The 21,896-nt window shown below is 40.6% G+C and overlaps 1 protein-coding gene across 3 annotated transcripts in view; it reads left to right on the top strand.

The window, feature by feature from the left end:
* Window positions 1–21,896, top strand: part of TRPC7 (transient receptor potential cation channel, subfamily C, member 7) — a 137,812-nt gene that overhangs the window by 75,608 nt on the left and 40,308 nt on the right. For all 3 annotated transcript variants that reach the window (XM_011935265.1, XM_011935264.1, XM_011935263.1), the window contains one exon: window positions 7,777–7,993. In XM_011935265.1, the coding sequence (XP_011790655.1) occupies window positions 7,777–7,993 (217 nt within the window). The remainder of the gene's footprint in view (window positions 1–7,776; window positions 7,994–21,896) is intronic.

Below are 21,896 nucleotides of genomic sequence, written 5' to 3'. Positions count from 1 at the left end.
ACCTGCAGGGGCCAAGCTGCCCTACTGCCCACTCCACCATCCCCACATCCCAGTCACATGGGTCAAAGCCACAGAAAGTACCAGCACTTCAGCTTCGGGGGAGAGTCAGTGCTTTTAAGACCAAACCATGCAGAAATTTTGAAGTATGTTTCATGGGTTTAAGATTGTCACTAAAGGTTCCAAAGCTGCATTTACCTAATGATACATTTAAAAAGGAATTAAGCTTAGGTAATCAACATTCAGTAGGAGAAATATGACTGCAGGGAGATTAGTTCCACAGGCAATTTGATCAGGTAATGTGGTTAATAAAACTGTCACCAGTGAACAGACCCTCTTGTCAACTCCACTTAGGAGTAACTCATACCAGAATGACAGCTGTGAGACTTCGGGGCTGCTGGTGAGGCCACCTAACCAGACAATCAGTGAACTGACTGCCTCAGAGTAGGTGCAGGGTCTCAGAGAGAGGTCAAGCCCCAAATCCTTCGTAGTATTAAAAATGGAAGCCCTCTTACTGAACTTCTACAGTATTCAACCTTACATCTATTGAGGATTTTGCTTCTATGGCAGTCTATCATGCCAGGAACTTTCAGATCAGAATTTCCCAAATAATATACATGTAGGTAAAGGCAATTTTTTCTCTCCTTCATTATGAGCTGAAAAAACACAGTGGGTGAAAAAAACTAACCAGATTTAAAGCTGGCTTGAAGCTGGTCATGGGTTTTAAGCACAATCTGTATTGTAAGCTGCCTTCACCCAGAGCCCTACTGAGTAGAGACATTTAACTTTACTCTCTCTGAACCCCAAAACAAATTCTAGGCTGTTCAATCATTAAAATAACAGCAACTTTGTGGAGAAAGTACTGCCAATCCTCACTTTTGCTGCAAAGCTAAATGTGACAGCTTCCAGGAACCTGGGACTAGCCAACAGGAGCAAACTGGTTTGCCTCTGACTGCCTAGTGGCCTGGGAAAAGACTCAGAAAGAGACGATGTGCCACTTGCTGACTAAATTGTTTGGAATTCTGGTAGCTCTGAGAAGAATCTTGGTACACACTCAGATGTGATCCCATTAAAGTATGTGGTTGCAGAGAGGAATTTCTAGAATTTCTTGGGCCTAGTAAATCCAGGAAGCTAATAGTACCTGGGACGTAGGGGTCAGACCTATAGCAGTCTTCTGGAACACTCTGGAGGAAACAGTTGCAAGGAAGTTTGACCCATAACGTGGGTTTCCTCACCTCTGTTTAGATACTCATTTGATTGACATTTGGTGCCCCCAGAAGTTCCAATAAGACTAAAAAAAAAAGAAACTCAAGATAAACATGAGCTGATCATTAAGCCACTTGTCACTTATATGCACTTTCTAGATTCTAAGTCTGAGCTCAATGCAGTAGAGGGCATGTCGATAACTGAGTCTGTGGCGTGAGATGACTCTTGGTGTCACTGCTCATTACAAGCAAAGATTCCCTCATTAAAGAGCTGTTGAACTTGCTCTGAGGCAGCTAAAGGACAGATAAAACAGTCAAGATATTTTTAGTCTTTCCTTTCACCATTTAGAAAGAAATTTTTTCAACTTTGGCAGAGATATTACTGGGAATTACAGAGAGGTCACATCTGCCATGTGACAAAACCAGCCCCTCTAAGGGTTCCTGATGCCGAGAAAAACCATGTCTCCCAAAAGGAGGGCAATGGCGAAGTCTGTTAATGGGCTGGCAGCCCTCCTCCTAAGGGGTCACTGTCTTTACATCTGTCTATATCTGTAATTCCAGGAAAAGGACAATGTCGTTTCAGAGATCTCATATTCTAATGACATTATTATACCTCTTTCTAAAAACTTAGACCTTGATATTATTTTATAAATGTATTCATAAAATGTCACTTCCAAACTTCATCAACTAATGCCCATCAATTTCTAGTAAATGTTGAGATTTCTGTTTCCCGCCCAATGGTGCATTTACTTCCTAATAGTTGCTGCCCTCATTTAGAGACTATTAGGAACATCAAAATTACTTGATCAGTCAGCCATAATGACTGCATCATTTCTTTCCTATTGAATTATCAAGGCTGTCAATTCTATTTTTATATTAAGTTTCTGAGGGTCCCTAAGAAAGACAGTTAAATAAGGAAATCACAAGGCGAAAGGTGTCAACAGAAGTTCAGCTTACTCATATGTTGGTTGAAGAGGATAACCAAGTCACAGATGGCTACATATAATGATAAATGCAGGCCTGGAGCATGGGACAGGTTTATCTGGGTCAAGAGAAAGAACAGCGATTCCATTTATCATTTCTCATTGTCATCACCAACTTAGTTGAGCTCAGGCAGCCCACTGGGAGAGCAGTGAATTCTAATCCTCATGGACGCACGGCAGTTAGGTCTCTGTTTGCCTAGAGAGTTCTTTATTCTCTCAACAAGGGATCCAGTATCAAAGGGTCTTTATAGCTGCCTAAGCTGTTTCCATCCTTTGCTATCCTTTTCTGATTTGTAATTTAGATTGTCTGCCTCTTAAGATCTCTGAGCCAAAAGAATAAATAACAGTCATCTTCAAAGGTTCAAACAGTGTCTCTATGTGATGTGGCAGACACCAGCATCATGAGAATGCTGAGGAACTGCACCAGTTTTAATTATAACAGGGAAGAGAAGCTGACCTCATCTATTACGTGTTAACCATAGCTGTTCAAGTATCCTCAAAATTTGCCCCAGCACTCAGGCAGGAGGAACTGTAAACAACTTTAGAATCCAGCCTTATGTCTTTGCAGTGTGCAATCTAACAGTCCTTACAGCCATAATCCTTGCTTGGAGAAATATAAAGTTGTTACCCTCTCTCCACCATCCCAAACACAAACATCTAGTAAGGAAAGCATGAGTGAGCGGGTGGCTTTGAAAGATCTCTGTTTTGCCTTACCAAAGCTGAAATGGCTTGAAAGGGGTCCTCAAACCATGTGGTTCAGGGGCCAACCAGAAGAGTATAGCAACTCCAGCGATCTCTGTTTCTTCACACTTATCTCTACCAGAGAGCTACACTCGATTAAAGAAAATCACAACACAATTTTTGAAGCATAGCCATGGAGGGGAAATTAGTGTCAGGAAATACAGCATTGGTGCTCTTACGTCACTAATGCTTCTATTCCCAAGTCCAAAAGGCTAGTCCAGTACCTGTCACCCTGCTGAGATAGGATTAAAGAGTGCTGGAAGCTGATCACTTTCAGACTTAGCCCAGACTGAGCCCTGCAACATTTCTCCCCATCTCTCCATCTATTTCCTACCACAGTTTTTAGCCTGTGTCTCTCCACACTGGAAAATCAGCAACTTTGAAGGGAAGATCCAACTCTTACAGCTTGTTTTATCTTTATCACCTCCAGTGCCCAGCATCGTGTTGCACATAGATAGCGCAACAGGCTATCTATAAGAGATATCCCAAACAGGCTTGTGGCATAAACACATAAGGATTCCGTGTGGGTCCACCTTTGTGTCAAGTTTCTTTTAAGATTCCTCTTAGAAGAATGTCCTGAGACCCTCTAGTGCCATATATTGAGTACTTCCCATACACCAGGCACTGCTCTAACTGCTTTGTGTGTATTAAATCATTCATTGCTTACATTGACCCTATGCAGTTGGCACTACTTTTATCCCCATTTTATAGAAGAAGAAACTGAAACACTAAGGGATTAAATAACTTGTTTTTAAAAATATATATGAAGCTGTGGTTTAAACCTAGAGTCTCTGGCTCCAGAGATCTGCCCTTAACCGCTGCATGCAAATGCACATGCCCGTTACACTAGCACCATTACAACCTTCAACGCCTAATGTAGACATCTTAGCTGCTAATTGACCTTGAAATGGACTTGATTTAGATCTTAAAAGTTGGTAGGATGTTTTAGAAAGAAGTCAAAACAACCAAATGACAAACTCTGTCCCTTCCTTTTCTTTCATTGGAGTCCTACTTTGTAAATCTCTCTTCAGCCTCCAGAACAAAGTGTGGATTCACATTGTAATGTGTGGAGAAATATCAAGTCGTTACAATGTGTAGATTGACATTGTAATGTGAGAACACTGATTACAGGCACCCAGTAAACACCATCACTATCCCACCCCATCATAAAAGGGAAAAATCCTGAGCCCTATGTTAGACATTTTGAATAAGAGTTTCAGGGGGAGCATCTTGAGGAATCTGCCTCTAATTTAACCAGGATCTCGCTAACATTTGAGAATCACCCAACATTAAAGCTGTGCATGATTCTTTTGGGAACGATTAATCCAAGTTTGCTTTCACTCAGTTTCTAACTTGTAAACCAGGCCCTTGCTTAAGACCATGGCAACCAGTGGAAAGTGAGGGTGGCATTTGGTGAAGGAGTCTCTCATAAAAGACTAGGAAGATGCTGGAAACCTTCTCTGAGTGATGTACCACAATCACAGACACAGGCCTGTGTTGTTGGGATGTGAGGATTCGCACATCCAGGTCCCACTTAGGTGCTTACACTTGTGGGGGCTGAGAGCCCAGTGGCATGGAACACAGACTTGGTGCTGACCAGTAAACACAGGTGCCCACCCCAGGGGTCCATGAAGGCAATTTGTTTAGAGCCGATACAGGGGCACTATTCAGTTGCTTTGACATTCATATATTTCTCAGAGCCAAAGAATAGTGGCCAGGAAGCTTGGGGTGAGCCAGAGACTTCAGTTCTACAAGCTTTTATTTCCTGACATGTTCTCAGCTCATAAGGTCCTAGTAATGACTGAACTGCTTTAGACCACATTTTTGGGCTTCTCAGTTCTGCACTCCAGGCACAGTGGGCTAAGGCCCACATTGTCATCTCTTTTTACACCTAATGCTAGTACCTGACCCAGCTTTAACAATTCTGCAGCTAAGAGCTGCTGGCATGTATTGGTTGACTTTTGTCCTTTCTTTTGGCTCATGTGGTGGCCTTGCAAATGGAGGAAATTTTCCCCAAAGGTAACTTACTTCAAAAATTATCTGTGTGAGTCAAATAGGGAATTTTACAAATAAAGAAAAAGGAAACCATTGAAATGACTGGATCTCATTTGACCTTTATCAAAGTTTTACCAGATAAAAAGATGCATTCAAACCCAGAAGTATAGGAAAAGAACATCAATTCCCAACCTCCCTTTTCCTCCCTATGACCTAGATCAAGTGGGAACTGAGCCCAGGGTAACTTTCCATCAAATCACCAAAAGACATTATCAGGACTTTTTATTATGGTTTATAGTAAATATAATAATTTTTGCAGATTCATCTTCTTCTAGAAGATAACAGCTTGAAGGAGGTAACAAAGAGAATATTAAATTCCTTAAACCAGGTCTTCTGGGGAAACCCAAAGCCAGCTTGGGTGCAGTTACATACAAATTCCAGCAATCAGGTGCCTCACCCGGGTGAGAAGTTGGAGAGGTATACCCCATATCCTCATCCAGATGATCATTGAATATACTAGGTAAAGCCCACAGATAAAGGATGGGGAAAATTGACCCCTTAAGAGTCGTGTCTATCTCAGAGTTCCCCAGCTTTTTCAGAGATCCCCAGCTTTTTCCAGAGTTCCTCAGCTTTTTCTAATACTCTTGAAACCTTGCTGGGATACACAAGACCTGGTATCCCTTGCCCTCTCTTCAGTCTCCCCTCTCCTCACGCTCTATTCTCCTCCCTGCAGTCATTCTCCATCTCCCCTCACCTCTCATCAGCAGCTCAGTCAGGACACAGTGACAAGAAACAATGTGATGACTACCTAAGGCTGTCTCCTGGATACGCCAAAACATCCCAAAGTCCTGGTTGGGAAATGGGGCTCCAAGATGCTAATACCATTTGCTAAAATGCCAGAAACTTCAAACTAGCTATTTAATATCATATAAATCAAAAAGAGACATGGTTTAATTTAGTTTTGTACTGAATTTATATAAAATGTTGTATTTGTCCTTACATTTAATCTCTGCATTCTATAACTAGCACATCTGTCTACTGCCAAAAATAATCTAAAGTCCCTATTTTTGTAAATAATAAACAGTATACAGAAATGTTATTGTAAAATATTTGTGGGAATATTGTCAGATAAATATCTCTCTTTTTTTTTTTTTTGAAACAGAGTCTCGCTCTGTCACCCAGGCTGGAGTGCAGTGGCGCGATCTCGGCTCACTGCAGGCTCCGCCTCCCAGGTTCACGCCATTCTCCTGCCTCAACCTCCTGAGTAGCTGGGACTACAGGCGCCTGCCACCACGCCCGGCTAATTTTTTGTATTTTCAGTAGAGACGGGGTTTCACTGTGGTCTCGATCTCCTGACCTCGTGATCCGCCCACCTCGGCCCCCCAAAATGCTGGGATTACAGGTGTGAGTGACCGCGCCCAGCCAACATCTCTTTATATTTCTGAAGTTATTCCTAGTGTCATATGACAATATGCAGATGAATTCTAACACAAGCAGGGATTCCTAATGTTTGAATATTTTTTAAAATCCAGATTTTTAAAAAGATAAAAACTAATACTTTATTTTAATAAATGGGTTCTATAGCATCAGAATCATAATAATGTTATGATAATAACTACAATAATTAAAGTGGATGATTAACATACTGAAGCACAATAAAAGAACATTATCAAGTCATCTGATTTATAAATGTTGTGTTGAACATAGTCACAATTGGGAAAATTCTACTTAGAGAAACCCCTGTAACTGATCTTCTGTTGAACCAATAGTCTATCTCCTGGGTAACATTTCACTCTAGGACTGCTGAATGAGGCAGAATGTGAAAGTCAAGTAATCAGTCACTGGTTATAATTGAGTATCTACCTTGGAAAAGAAACTGAGCTTCAGAAAAGATGTTCCTCTTTGCTTTTATGATCGTACCTGGATGAGGGGTAGGATTTGGCGCTTAGATGAGGGCAATGAGCTGGAAAAGTCCCAACTGAGTTCATTAACAGGAGGTTGGCAAGTACTCAATGTGCAGCCCTCAAGTCGATCCCAAAGATCTAAGTGGCCTTTGGATGGCGTGCCATGAGATAGAGAAGATGTGACTAGTATTTGCTCCTTAATAGGGCATCTTTTGGACCATTTCCAGCTTGTGACATTTCAGGCACTAGGCCAAAAGGAAAACTTCAATGAATTTTAGAATACTATCATAGAGGCTATGTTCTATAAAGATGCTGCAATAAAATTCAAATTTTTTAAAGCAGGGAGAAAAAAAGTCCTCTATGTCTGGAAATGAAATAATCCTTGAGTTAAAAATGAAATAAAAATATAATATATAAAATACTGTAACTGAATGTCAATGAAAATGCTACAAGTGAAAATTTAGGAGAAGGCAGCTAAAGCAGTACCTAGTGAGAAATGTATAGCTTTAAATAAATATATCAACATACAAGAAAGGTTGAGAACAAATACTCTAAGAATGAAGCCCAAGTGAGTAGATTAAACAAAAACTGAGCATACTCAAAGTGCATTTTTTAAAATTGTGAACTTTATGCAGACATTATTTTTTCATATTTACGCAGTTGGAGGTATCAGTGCAATCAGATGTAACATGGTGATTGTCAGGTGTGTTCTATCAATTCTCTTAGCCCCTCCCACTAAGTCTTCTAAATAGGAAAATATTGACCAAGGAAGTTTGGTCAAGCAGCATCTCACATAAAAGTTCAAGAAAAAATGTTATATGGGTTCAGTTAGCAGTTTCTGTCAAAGACGAAGGATTCTCTGGTTAAACCTTGGTGAAAGCGATGTTTTAAAGAAAGACCTGCATCCACCTAGAGCCAGTTTAACATGTCTTGCACATGTTTTCTTTCCAGCTAGGACGAACCCTGAGGAGCCCTTTCATGAAGTTTGTAGCTCATGCAGTTTCTTTTACAATCTTCTTGGGATTATTAGTTGTGAATGCATCTGACCGATTTGAAGGTGTTAAAACCCTGCCAAATGAAACCTTCACAGACTACCCAAAACAAATCTTCAGAGTGAAAACCACACAGTTCTCCTGGACAGAAATGCTCATTATGAAGTGGGTCTTAGGTAAGCAAGTCACTCTACTTTTATTCTCTCCTTGCTAATTATAGTAGGACATTATTACACTCTGACTTCTGAACTTCTTCCTCCCCTCTTCAGTGTACTCTTGATAGACAAAATGGTGAGTAGATTACCAACAAGAAAGTCATAGTCATCTTCTGTCTTTAAGATACACAGACCTGTATACAAAGTCCAGTTTTGAAAGGAAATGTTTGGGGTGGCGGGGGGCGGGGGGGCAGAAATTTTTTAAGTACATACATTGAACATTCATTACACATATATTGAAAGTAGTTTCATGGGAAAACATATTATTTTGATCATTTAAACATAGTCCATCGGCAGTCTTAAGAAAACAAGTTCAGATTTTTAAAGGGCATAAAATTGCATAGCTTAAAAGATATTTCTGTTATCACTAAATATTGGTATATAGTAGAACTGTGATAATAAATATACATCTAAAAATTTACAGGAATAACATTTTCTTATTATTTGTGTAAGCGGGTGTACTAAAAAGCTATGAAATTTCTCTTGTAGTGGTATTTTATGCTGCCATGGTGTGCCACTGGAGCTGCCAAGGAAATTGTTCCCAATTTCCTCATTGATTAACTAAGAAAGCCTGTCTTTTACCCAATTTATGAGAACCATTACTAGAAGGAATAATCAAAATAAAATAAAACTGGCAGTGATTAAAATTGAATGTGGCAAAATGTGTTACAGATTTTTGTAACAATGAGAGCTGCAAAATCGGTTGATTAAAAAAAAAATCAGTCTTAGTAGGAAAAAATTAAAAATTGCAAAAACTAAAATCAGTGACTCTGTATATAAACCTTATCAATAAATTTTAAGATCTACATCAAAAATATGTGAATTTGATGGGAATATTTTAAGTAAAACAAGCAAAACAGAAAATAAAAAAAGACAAAAAATCAATATCAAGATTTGACCAAATAATTCAATTGGCTTAATGGTGTTCACCTCAGATTTTGCTTTCTGGACAAAAATTTAATATTGGCATAATTTTCATTATGTTTATATTCACAATGAGTCAAAATGTATTCAGGGTCAATGTGTCTGTGCCATCAATCAACAAAATCACAATAGAACAAACACTTGAAAAGGTAACCTAACATATGGCCTGTGCTAACTAAATAATATAGCCCAAGAGTGCTACAAGAGTAGAACCACTAGAGAACATCCTATGGATGCCTAAGCTGAGACCAGTTGGAAAAATGGTCTCAAAGTTGGATTTCTGAATAGGCGAAGGAAGATGAGATGAACGGTTTTATCCAAAGGGCATAGGAAGGACAACCCACCTGTCTTTCCAGGGACTTTATAAAACCAGCAACCCAGCTGGGCACAGTGGCTCATACCTGTAATCCCAGCACTTTGGAAGGCCGAGGGAGGCGGATCTCAAAGTCAGGAGTTCGAAATCAACCTGATCTACACGGTGAAACCCCGCTTCTACTAAAAATAAAAAATTTAGCCAGTCATGGTGGTGTGCACCTGTAATCCCAGCCATTCAGGAGGCTAAGGCAGGAGAATCTCTTGAACCTGGAAGGCGGAGGTTTCAATGAGCCAAGATTGCGCCACTGCACTCCAGCCTGGGCGACGGAGCAAGACTCTGTCTAAAATTAAAAAAATAAATAAAAATTAAAAACCAGCAACCCTGTGACTAAAGGCTCATTTAGTAGAGTCACTGACACTAAAGTTGTGAAGGGACATTGAAGTATGTTACAGAGTGAGTTCTGTGGCCTTACCTTCACAATTCAGAATCTGTCCCACTTCTCCCTAGTACATATGCCATTGTTTAACTAAATTGAGCATTTTAACACTAGATGCTTAGAAAAAATCTCACATGTTGGATTTATGAATAAAATTTAAAGTATTTACAGCACCAATCACCCACCCACCCCATTTTCCCACTGGGACCCCAGGTAGAAGACTCTGGTAAATGCAACCGTACTTTCCTTTGAACAGGTGTAGTTACTGTTAATGGAACCTCTTGAACGAGGACTTCCTCCTGAGTCCTCATATGTCTCTTCCTGGGTGTCAGAGCATTACTCCAATAAGAGGGATGTGTCTCTAGCTATAGGATCCCCAACTTGTATAGCTTAGTCCCTGCTTCTGATGCTCAGAGCAGAGTTCAAGACTGTTAAATCAGAAGTGCTGTAGAGGGAAGAACTTATTTCTCATTGGCCTCTTTCCAGAAGGAAGATTCTAATTACTTTTTCTTTCCTAGAGAATATTTTCAAATTTTTATTACAAATAATTTTAAGGAAATGCAAAACATCAAGAGAAAAGCATAATGAATTCCATGGATCTGTCTCCCATGTTCAACAGTTACCAATTCATGGCCAATCTTTGCTCCATCTATACTTCCCCCATCTCCCTTCTCTCTAACCTTGAATTATTTAGAAACAAACCCCAGTTATCATAAATTTATTCTGTAAACATTTTTGTGTACATCACTGAAATGTAACATTTCTTTTTCCTTTTATTAATTTTTTTTCTTTCTGTGCTTCACAGTCGCTGATGTTTTTTTCCTGTGGTTTTTTGTGATTTTAATTCCAATCAGTGGGTTTTTCATTTCTGATATTATATTTTTCAATTATTAAAATCTTACTTGGTTCTCTTTTATATCTCCCATTTCCTTCCTCATCATTTTTGTATTTTCCTTTAAATCTTTGAACATATTTACAGTAACTGTTTTGAAGTCTTGACTCCTAACTCCACCATCTCTGTCATTCCTGGGTTGATTTCTATTGACTAATATTGCTACCTAATTATGGATGACCTTTTCCTGCATCTTGAAATGTCTGGTAATTTTTTGTTGAATGATGGGCACTCTGCATGTTATGATTGTGAGCCTCTGGATTTTGTCTTCCTTCAAAGTTTTCAGCATTATTCTGACAGGCTGTTATATCACTTGTGATGAGTTTGATCCATGTAAAGCTTTCTCATAGTGGATCTGGAGAAGACTTACTGTAAAGATGGTTTATCTTTGTACTACAGAGACACACTTCTGGGGTCTCTATTGAATGCTCTGGGTAATCAACAAGGAGCGTCAACTCTGGATGATCAGAGCTCAAGTATCTCCCCACTCTGGGTGAGCTCTGAAAATTGTTTGGCTTACAGCTCCTTGACAGTTGTTTGTGGAGTTTCACTCTATAAATTCATGACTTAGTTTTCAGCAAACACTCCAAAGAACCCCTATTTAAATTTGTGGTGTCTTTTGTTTGTTTAGTTTTGTTTGGTTTGTTTCTTTGCTTGCTTGTTTCTGCATACTACCCCTCTCTCTGGAGCTCTGCCACACAACATGTAATCACCTCAGCCTTCCAAAACCCCATTCTGTCTCTTCAACTCAGTGAGACTGCCTGCTACGCTTCTGGGATCCCTCTCCATGCACTACAGACTGGAATGTGCCTCCAGAAAGCAAGCTATGGTGGTCATATGGCTTGCCTCACTGGTTTCCCTTTACTTAGGGATCACAGTCCCATGCTGACTATTTCCAATACCTAAAAATAGTTATTTATGTTTGCTTTTGTTTTGTTTTTTTTCTTTTTTTAACCTGTTTGCTATTCCATCCAGGCTAGTAACAGAAATCAGAACACTTTTTCTAAAAGAGAACCAGAAAAACATTATCAAGCCTAAAAGAAAATTAATAATATCTTAGTATCTTCAAATATCCAGCCAATAATCAAATTTATTTCATTGAGAGAGGTGAGTTGAATAAATATCCACATGACTTGCTTCCCCTCCTGCTTCAAATCACTGTTCAAATTTCACCTTATCAGAGTAGTTGAGCAGGTAAGAGCATGCCCTCTTATCCCTCTACTCTGATAAGGTGAAAAGCATTCCAGGCAGAAAGAATAGTATGTGTTTAAACCTGGATTCAGGAGCAAGCTGGACGTGTTCAAGGAACAGCAAAGAGACTAGTGTGGCTGATGTAGATGAATGAGGAGAAGAGAAGTAGAGATGAAGTCAGAGGAGGTAGCCTTTGGAGAGTTTTCAGCACAAAAGAGACATCATAAGACTTCAGTTTTTAAAGGATCACTGACTGCTATACAGAGAACAGGTGACAGTGGGATACGAACAGAAGTAAGGAGACCAATTAGGAGGCCACTGCAGTAATTCAGATAGGAAGGATATGGCCGGTTTGAGGAGGTGGCATATTGTGATTACATTTTGAAGGTAAAATCAATAACACTTACAATTGGATTGTATATGAGATGTGAGAGAAAGAGAGCAGTCAAGAACAATTCCAGGTGTTTAGTTCAAGCAATGGCACATTAGAAAGCCATTTACTAAGACAGGAAAGACCCGAGGGGGAGCAGTTTGCAGGGGGAGTAGAGATGGAAACCAAGACTTGAGTTTCAGACACATATTTAGACATTCATGTGGAAATGCCAAGTAGCAACTGAATATACATGCCTGAAGTTCACAGGGGAAAATGGGAATGAAAACATACTTTTGGACATATCAATGCATTTAAATGATATAATATCATTGTAACTATGAATGTGGGCAGAGAACTGAGGACCAAGCCCCAGAGCACAACAATGTTTAAAGCATGGGAAGATGAGAAGTATCCAGCAAAGAAGGCTGAAGTAAGAGAAGAACCAAGAGAGTGCTGGCCCAGATGCCAAAGTATCTGTAGCAAGAACCAGGGAGTGATGACAATGTCAAATGCTGCTAATGAGACCGGAGACCTGACCATCAGCTTTGGAAGCAAAGTCCCTGAGTAGGCAACAGGGAATGGGATTTAGTGTGGAAGTAGAGGACTTGGCCTTAGCAGGAGTGTGAACACTTCACTCACTGTAACGGGAGAAAAGGTGGAGTTGACAGCACAGTGCAGGTGGACTGGGAGATGCAGTAGTGGGAACATGCACAAGTTATTTTCCGGTATCTTCTATTTTCTCAATTTTTTTACTCAATAAATATTTTCTAGTTATTAGGCACTTATTATATATCAGGCACCGTGTCAGGTACTAGGGAAGCAGCTATAAATAGAATTACATCAGCTTGTTCTAAATAGCATCTGGAGCTCTTTAATTATTATAAAAATAATAATCACCTTTGAGAGACAGATTTGAGCACTGTGTTTATGAGAAGGGTCTTTGTGCTGGTGCATCCTGAGATCCAGCATGTGATCCACTCTCTGTTCAGATGTGGAAAGGTATGAAGTAGCAGTCAGGCCTCTGCTGATGAAGACTTGAATTCTCCTCCTAGGCACCCCCAGGAAGGCCTTGTATGAGCTAGAAAAACAACAGTACAGTTCTTTTCTCCCACGACATACCACATTCATAAATGAAGTACTTTGAACAGACTGATTATAAAGACACCCAAACCATTACTCCCTCTTTATCAGAAGCAACTCTAGAGTTGGAAAGAACCTCAGGACCCTAACAAGTCCAAAGTACTTTCAGGAATGGAGAGTTTGGCCACAAAGGGCTGAGTGACCCTTGTCCAGGTCTCCTTGCTGCTTCCCTTCCCACCCCCATGACCTAGTCTGTTCTCAAGGTAGGCGCTAGAGTGATCCATTTAAAATGTAATTGAGTCTTCTCATTGTTTGCATCAAGACTCCAGTGGCTTCCCACTTCCCTCAGAATGACGGCCTGTGTCATTATAATGGCCTATGATGCTCTCAGCTCTCCACTCCATCTCTATGACCTCCTCTTCCACCACTTTCCACCTCACTCACTCTGTTTCAGCCCCCTGGTCTCCCTGCCTTGCACTGCTTCTGCCTAAGAACCTTTGCCCTGGCTGTTCCCTCTGCCTGGAGAGTTCTTCCTGCATGGATCTACATGGCTCACTCCCTCACCTCCTCAGGTCTCTACTCAACAGTATCCTCCACAGAGTGAGGTCTTTCAACCCAAGCTATTTAAATTTGCAAGTCCTCTCACCCCTAGTGTCCTCGTAGTCCCTCTTTTTTGTTTCTCTGCATAACCATTAACGCCTCTGACAATACCATATGCTCTATTTTGTTTCCTGCCTATCTCAATTGATACTGATATTTCTGTAACCACATAGATTTGTAGCTGACTCCTTTCATCTTCTGTTTAACTGTAACCCTCTCTCCACATGGCCATCTGGTTTTCCCCATCACCTCTTTCAGTGGCCACTTGTGTTGACAATAACTTACTTCCCAATCTCCTCATCCTATGGGGCATTTGGTTGTTCCTCTTCTGATTTACAGTCCTATAGGAAGGCCAAACCCAGTTGGAAATACATTCTTCCTTTCCTCCACATACTTTGTCCAGTTAACAGCAGAATTTTGAGAAAATTCTAGATTACTATTCCAGGATATTTAAGGTATGAGCAGAGAAAGTGAAAGCCACAAGGAAACTAAGAAGACAGAGCCAGAGAGGCAAAGAAAACCCAGGAGAACATAATATCAAGGAAGCCAAGTGAGGAGCAAGATTGAGGAAGGAGGGACAAATTTGCTGGTAGACATGTATATCCTGGAGAGCCATCAGATGAGGAGAGGACTAAATGAGCCAGTGACCATTGCTTCTTCCAGCCTGGAGAATCTCTAACATCCACACATACCATAGGAACCTGTCTTTGTTGCTTGCATTATAAGCAGTGATTCCAGGGTAACTGCAAGAATAACAAGCTTATAATAAGCTTTTCTACTGGAGATTATAGCACCAGAGATGTTCATCTGAGGACTGTATAACAATGCTAGTAGTTCCCAGAAAGCTGTCAGTGGTTTGGAGGCTAGCAAGGCTCTCCATAACGCATGTGATTTCTCCATCTAGGAGTAAATGCCCAGTATGGTAGTAAAATACATTTGAAATGCTAGATAGGAGAAGAGCTTGGGAGTGTGTCCCTTTCTCTTTGGTGGTTTTGCCTCTCTGAATGGTGGCTGGAACAAAGGTGGAGCTCAACAATGTCTGTTAAGTGGGTGAATGAGTTCCTAACCAGTGAGAGTAAGCTTGTTCCCAGTGGAGGGCAAGGCAGGAGACAGTGCAGTGGACAACAAGGCTCCTGGGCTGCCTGTGTGGCTTCGGACAACTTACTTGCCACCTCCATAGGTGAGTTTCTTCATCTGTAAAGTGGGGATAATTACAGTAGCTATCTATCAGACTATTATGAAGACTTAGCATTTATTAAGTACTTACAAAGGGCCTGGTACCTACAAGGTGCTCAATGATTGGGGGCTACTATAATTAGAAAAGAAGAGGAGGAAGAAGAGGAGGAGCTTTGTTACAAAATTTTTGAATCTATTAATATCATCCTCTTGCCTGAAAAAAAAATGAACCCTGAATATGTCTGAGGCCCACATTTGTTGCAAAGGACCTCCTATTGAGATAGTGTTTTGATGTTAGGACTTGTGGGTTCAGAGTCACTACGCATATTCTCTCTCCTGTGAGTTCAAACTGGGGACCAATGGTGAGAAGTTGGCCTGAGAGGACAGAGAGGCAGATGCAATGTCCTGGGACAGTAGCCCCTGGGGACCAGGACCATTTAAAGAATGTGCATACTTAAGTCTCACAGGACTTTGAAGGGGGAGCCCTTCTGAATACCATCTGAGGCAGGGATAGGAGTAAACTGCCTTTTAGCTGTCAAGCTCCATCTCCACAGCCCGCAGGACATTACTCAGAACCTGCCTATAAGAAGCTACTCATTTCCCTTGAGGCTTCCTGGCACTTCCCAGCCTGTTCCGCTGCCAGGAACCCCTTCTTTAATATGTGACCTTGTTCTCTAGGCTCCAGGCAACCCTGAGTGAGGGGAATGTTGCCTGAAGGAGACTCAAGAGTGGGGAGGAGGGTGGGGGCGCATGCTTACCCCTTGAGCCTTGGTCTCCAAACACTCCTCTGATTGACATACTGGAAGCAAAAGACCATGGGGCTCAGCTTGGATATAAAATGCTGAACTATCCTTGGCACTTTGGAGGCAGGGGGCTTAATTTCACTCACTGAAATACTTAATTTCACACATTTCCTTTTTCATTAAGCATTCCTACTGTCCAAACCCTTGGGCCCATGTTACTTTTACTTATGGCTCTAGAATAATTTAAATTCATCTGGGTGATTAATATTTAAATCTAAGAAGACTCATGCAGACATTTGACAATGGAGGAAGTGATTCGCAATGCCCAATGAGAAGCTACTATATGGGTCAGAAAAGTTAGTTTTCTGAAAATAATTTGCATTTCAGATTCATAGAGCTTTTAGCACTTGAAGTTACCTCCAAACTCCAAATTCATTCATTTTAAAATATAGAATCTAAGACTCACAGCAAATCAAGGGACTTAGCCAAAGTCATACTCCTAATAAGTAGCCAAGCTAGAACTTGAACCCAGGGCTTCCTGAATTAAAGCCAATCACTCAAGTTACAGCCTGTGGCTCTCCTAGTGCCAGGCTAAAAGCAGTTCCATTCAGACATTGAGAATTTTAATTTGGGGGTAGAGGAAAACAACAAACACTATTTTTCTATCCATTAAAAATTGATTTTTAAAGTCCATTTTAATAATATCTGTTGCACAGTCACAGATGACAGCACATTTCAGTGTTAAGAAATTACTTCACTGAATTATCACAAAAATTTTGATAGGGTATACTTGAGACATAGCTTTGTTAACAAAAAAGGAGGGGGCTGGTTCTGCCCTACCATTGTAGGGTAAACATACCTGCAATGTTTTTTAGTATTTCCTATTGTGGCAATTTTTTTTTTTTTTTTTTTTTTTGAGACGGAGTCTTGCTCTGTCACCCAGGCTAGAGTGCAGTGGCGCGATCTCGGCTCACTGCAAGCTCCACCTCCCGGGTTTACGCCATTCTCCTGCCTCAGCCTCCTGAGTAGCTGGGACTACAGGCACCCGCCACCTCGCCTGGCTAGTTTTTTGTATTTTTTAGTAGAGACAGGGTTTCACCGTGTTAGCCAGGATGGTCTCGATCTCCTGACCTCGTGATCCGCCCGCCTCGGCCTCCCAAAGTGCTGAGATTACAGGCTTGAGCCACCGTGCCCGGCCTGGGAATTCCAATTTGATACAAATATGCAGATTTTCATTAAATAAAGCCATGATTCTTCTCCAAACAGCTGCTCTCAAATTACTTTTCTCCTTAGAAAAACATTTCAGGCCGGGCGTGGTGGCTCACGCCTGTAATCCCAGCACTTTGAGAGGCCAAGGTGGGAGGATCACGAGGTCAGGAGTTTGAGACCAGCCTGGCCAATATGGTGAAACCCCATCTCTACTAAAAATACAAAAATTAGCCAGGCATGGTGGCATGTGCCTATAGTCCCAGCTCCTCAGGAGGCTGAGAGAGAAGAATCGCTTGAACCCAGGAGGCGGAGGTTGCAGTGAGCCGAGATCGCACCACTGCACTCCAGCCTGGGTGACAGAGCGAGAGTCCGTCTCAAAAAAAAAAAAAAAGAAAAGAAAAATATTTTAAATCCTTCTATTTCATGGGCCATTTTCAACAGAAAGGGAAATTTTCTGATTAAAATAGTCCCTGGGCATAGTCCCAGACAAGTAAAGGTGATCAACTCATCACTCAGATGTGCCCACATGTGGGCCTTGAGCAAGTCAGCCAGGCTCTGACCAGGGCAGAGCCCTCATTACTGTCTACTCCCAGCATTATCTATGACGCCAGGCTTTTTCAGCAGCTGGACCCTTAAAGACCACTGTATCCTATGTAGGTATCTGTGAGTGTGCTTGGATTAAGGTCTGGGAAAAAGAAAGGAAGAAACACAAGCAAATGGTTGGGTGGAACTGCTGGAGGACTGTTGGGTGGGTCTGCTTTGCTAGAGTACAGGGTATATGAAAACTGTGGAATATCATAGGAAGGAATGACAGCCTAGCTTTGGAGTCTGGACTTTATCTTGGTATTATGAGGAATACACCACAGGTATCTGAAGAGAGAAGTGACCATGATATGACCCAAACTTCATGAGGTCAGAAAACAGAGTGGAAGACTAAAAGAGCAAGATGGATCTGATGTCCACTAGAGGAGGATCTGCAGAACTGCAGTGATCCCCAGTGCCAATCAGAAGAGTCAGGGGTGCAAGAGTGGGAATACTGGGTAAGGATGTGACACAGTGAGGGTGGGAGGGATGGGGAGGCCAGCTTGAGGAATGTAATACTGGCACTGAAAAGACATCCACTAACCCACTAACAGTAGTCTCTCTCTACAGGGGGAATTCAGCTTTGAAGTTCTTAAGGAAAAGTAGGAAGATATTCATCTGTGAGACATATACAAGGAAGTGAAGGACAAAGTTTCAGGGCTAGATGCACTTACTTGAGGTCAGAGGGAAGAATGGGAACAGCCAAAAACCTGAAAAGCTACAGCCTTTAAGGAGTGGGCAGAGTTAGAAAAGCAGCAAAGAAAGCTGAAGAGAAGCAATGGGAGGGGCAGGAGGTGCCAGGGAAAGCTGGCCATCATGTCTGATGAACACGGCTGAGAGACTGCCAAAAGAGGCTATCGGTGTTAGCCTCTAGGGAGTGTGGTCACTGAGCTGGAATTGTTTCACTCACCAACCAGCTGGTGATTCTTTTACCATGTGAATCCCTCTAAACATACAGGTTAAGTGTAGCACGGTTCCACATCAAAGCTCTCCCAGATCTGAGTAGTCATAAGACTCTTTGATGACATAAAATGTTCAAGAGTCTTTTCTATACATTAACTGATTTGAGCCCAATTTTATTTCCTGGAGAGCCAAAAGAGTATAGCGGTCAAGAACACGAACTCTAGAAGCAGACCTTCTGGGTTCAAATTCCAGATCTCCTGCCTCCTAGCAAGGCATATACAACCATCTGAGGCACTGTTTCATTAGCTGTAAAAATAGGATAATAGCAGAATGTATTTTATAGGGTTGTTGCAAAGATTTAAGATAATATATATACACACACATGGCAGTGCCCAGAACACAGTAGGTGCTCAAATTGAAACTGAATAGTTACGTTTTTATACAGGCATACCTCAAGGATAGTGCAGGTGCAGTTTCAGACCACTACAACAAATCAAGTACCCCAATAAAGTAAGTCCCAGGAATTTTTTGGTTTCCCAGTGCACAGAAAAGTTATATTTACATTATATTGTGGTCTATTAAATGTGCAATAGCATCATGTCTAAAAAAAGTGCATACCATAATTTTAAAATTACTCTATTGCTAAAAAATGCTAACAATCATCTGAGCCTTCAACAAGGCATAATCTTTTTGCTGGTGGAGGATCTTGCCTCAATGTTGATGGCCACCGACTGATTAGAATGGTCATTGTTGAAGGTTAAAGTGGCCATGGCAATTTCTTAAGACAATAAAATTTGCTGCATCAACTAACTTTTCCTTTCACCAAAGATCTCTCTGTAGCATGCAATGCAGTTTAATAGCATTTGACCCAAAGTAGAACTTCTTTCAAAATTAAACTCAATACCCTCAAGCCTTGTTGCTGCTTTGTCAACTAAGTTTACAGAATATTCTAAATCCTTTGTCATCATTTTAACAATGTTAACAGCATCTTCACCAGTAGACTCTCAAGAAACCATTTTCTTTGCTCATCCACAAGAAACAATTCCTCATCCATTGAAGTTTTATCATGAAATTGCAGTAATTTAGTCACATCTTAGGCCCTACTTCTAATTTGAGCTCTCTTATTTCCATCACAACTGCAGTAACTTCTTCTACTAAAGTACTGAAACCCTCAAAGTTATCCATGAAGGTTTGAATCAACTTCTTCCATTTAATGTTGATATTCTGACCTCCTACCATGATTCCCTAATGTTTTAAAGGCATCTAAAATGATAAATCCTTTCCAGTAGGTTTTCAATTAACTTTGTCCAGATCGATTAGAAGAATCATTATCTATGACAGCTGTGGCCTTATGAAATGTATTTTTTTAAATAATAAGACTTGAAAGTCAAAATCCACGGACTGCAGAATGGATACTATGTCAACAGGCATGAATACAATGCTAACCTCCTAAACATCTCGATCAGAGCTCTTAAGTGACCATGTGCATTGTCCGTGAGCAGTAACATTGTGAAAGAAATACATTTTTTTCTGAGCAGTAAGTCTCAACAGTGGGCTTGAAATATTCAGTAAACCATGATGTAAACAGATATGCTGTCATCCAGGCTTTCTTGTTTCATTTATAGAGCACAGGAGGAGGAGATTTAGCATAATTCTTCAGGGTCCTAGGATTTTTGGAATGGCACGTGAACACTGGCTACAACTTAAAGTCACCAGCCGCAGTAGTCCCTCACAAGAGAGTCAGCCTGTCCTACGAAGCTTTGAAACCATGCACTGATGTCTACTCTATAGCTCTGAAAGTTCTAAATGGCATCTTCTTTCAAGATAAAGCTGTTTAATCTACGTCAAAAATCTGTAGTTTAGTAAATGTAGCCACTGTTATCAATTATCTTAGCTAGATCTTCTGATAACTTGTTGCAGCTTCTACATTAGCACTTGGTGCTTCACCTTGTACTTTTATGTTATGGAGATGGCTTCTTTCCTTAAACCTTATAAACCAGACTCTGGAGCTTCAAACTTTTCTTGCGCAGCTTCCTCACCTCTCTCAGGCTTCACAGAATTAAAGAGAGTGAGGGTCTTCCTCTGGTTTGGGCATTGGCTTAATGGAATGCTGTAACTGGTTTAATCAATCACTCATGAGTTCACTGGGGTAGTACTTTTAATTTCCTTCAGTAACTTGTTCTTTGCATTCAGAACTTAGCTGTTTGACACAAAAGGCCTAGCTTTTGGCATATCTCAGCTTTTGATACACATTCCTCATTAACCATAATCATTTCTAGCTTTAGACTTAAAGTGAGAAATGTACAACTCTTCCTTTCATTTAAAAGCTTAGACACCACTGTAGGATTATTAATTGGCCTAATATCAATATTGTTGAAATACTGGGAACAGGGAGGCCCGAGGGGAGGGACAGACAGGAAAACAGCAGGTCAGCGGAGCAGTCAGAACACACAAAACAGTTATTAAGTTTGCCATCTTATATGGGAGTGGTTCATGATACCTCCAATCAGTTACAATAGTAACATCAAAGATCACAAAGATCACTGGTCACAGACCAACCATAATGAATATAGTAATGAAAAGGTTTGAAATGTTGTGAGAATTACCAAAATACGACATAGAGACACAAAGTGAGCACATGTTATTGGGAAAATGGCATCAATAGACTTTCCCAACACAAGGTTGCCACAAACCTTTAATTTGAAAAAAAAAACCAGTATCTGTGAAGTACAATAAAGCAAAGTGCAATAAAAACAAGGTATGCCTGTAATTTAAAATAATTTAAATAGTAATAATTTACTAATCAGTAAATGTGAAGGTACAGACTAGTATTATTCAACAGAAATATAGGGCAAGCAACAACCATGAACTATACAGATAATTTCAAATTTTCTAAAAGCCATATTATAAAGACAGGTGAAATTAATTAACAATATACTTAACCTATCATATCCAAAATATTAATCACTGCAACATGTAACTGATGCAAAAAATTATTAATGAGATACTTTACATTCTTTTTTCATAGTAAGTGTTTGAAATCTGGTGTGTACCTTACATTTATAGCACATCTCAAACTGGACTAGACACATTTCAAGTGCTCAGTATCCATATATTACTGGTGGCTATGGTATTGGACAGTACAGGTCTAGAAGGATACTCATCAACTATTAGCTCAGGCTACCTCACAGGGATAGCTTAGAGCAGGAGTCCTCAACCCCTGGGCTGCCAACTGTTACCAGTCTGTGGCCTGTTAGGAATCGAGCTGAACAGCAGGAGGTAATGCTGGCAGCATTACTGCCTGAGCTCTGCCTCCTGTCAGATCAGCAGCAGCATTAGATTCTCATAGGAGCCTGAACCCTATTGTGAATTATGTATGTGACGGATCTACAATATCATGGCTGATGATCTGAGGTGGAACGGTTTCATTTGGAAACTA

Source organism: Colobus angolensis, unplaced genomic scaffold (assembly GCF_000951035.1).
Source record: "Colobus angolensis palliatus isolate OR3802 unplaced genomic scaffold, Cang.pa_1.0 Scaffold142, whole genome shotgun sequence".
Taxonomy (NCBI): domain Eukaryota; kingdom Metazoa; phylum Chordata; class Mammalia; order Primates; family Cercopithecidae; genus Colobus; species Colobus angolensis.
Note: the sequence above shows the minus strand (reverse complement) of the source record. Positions and strands in the feature narration are given on the sequence as shown.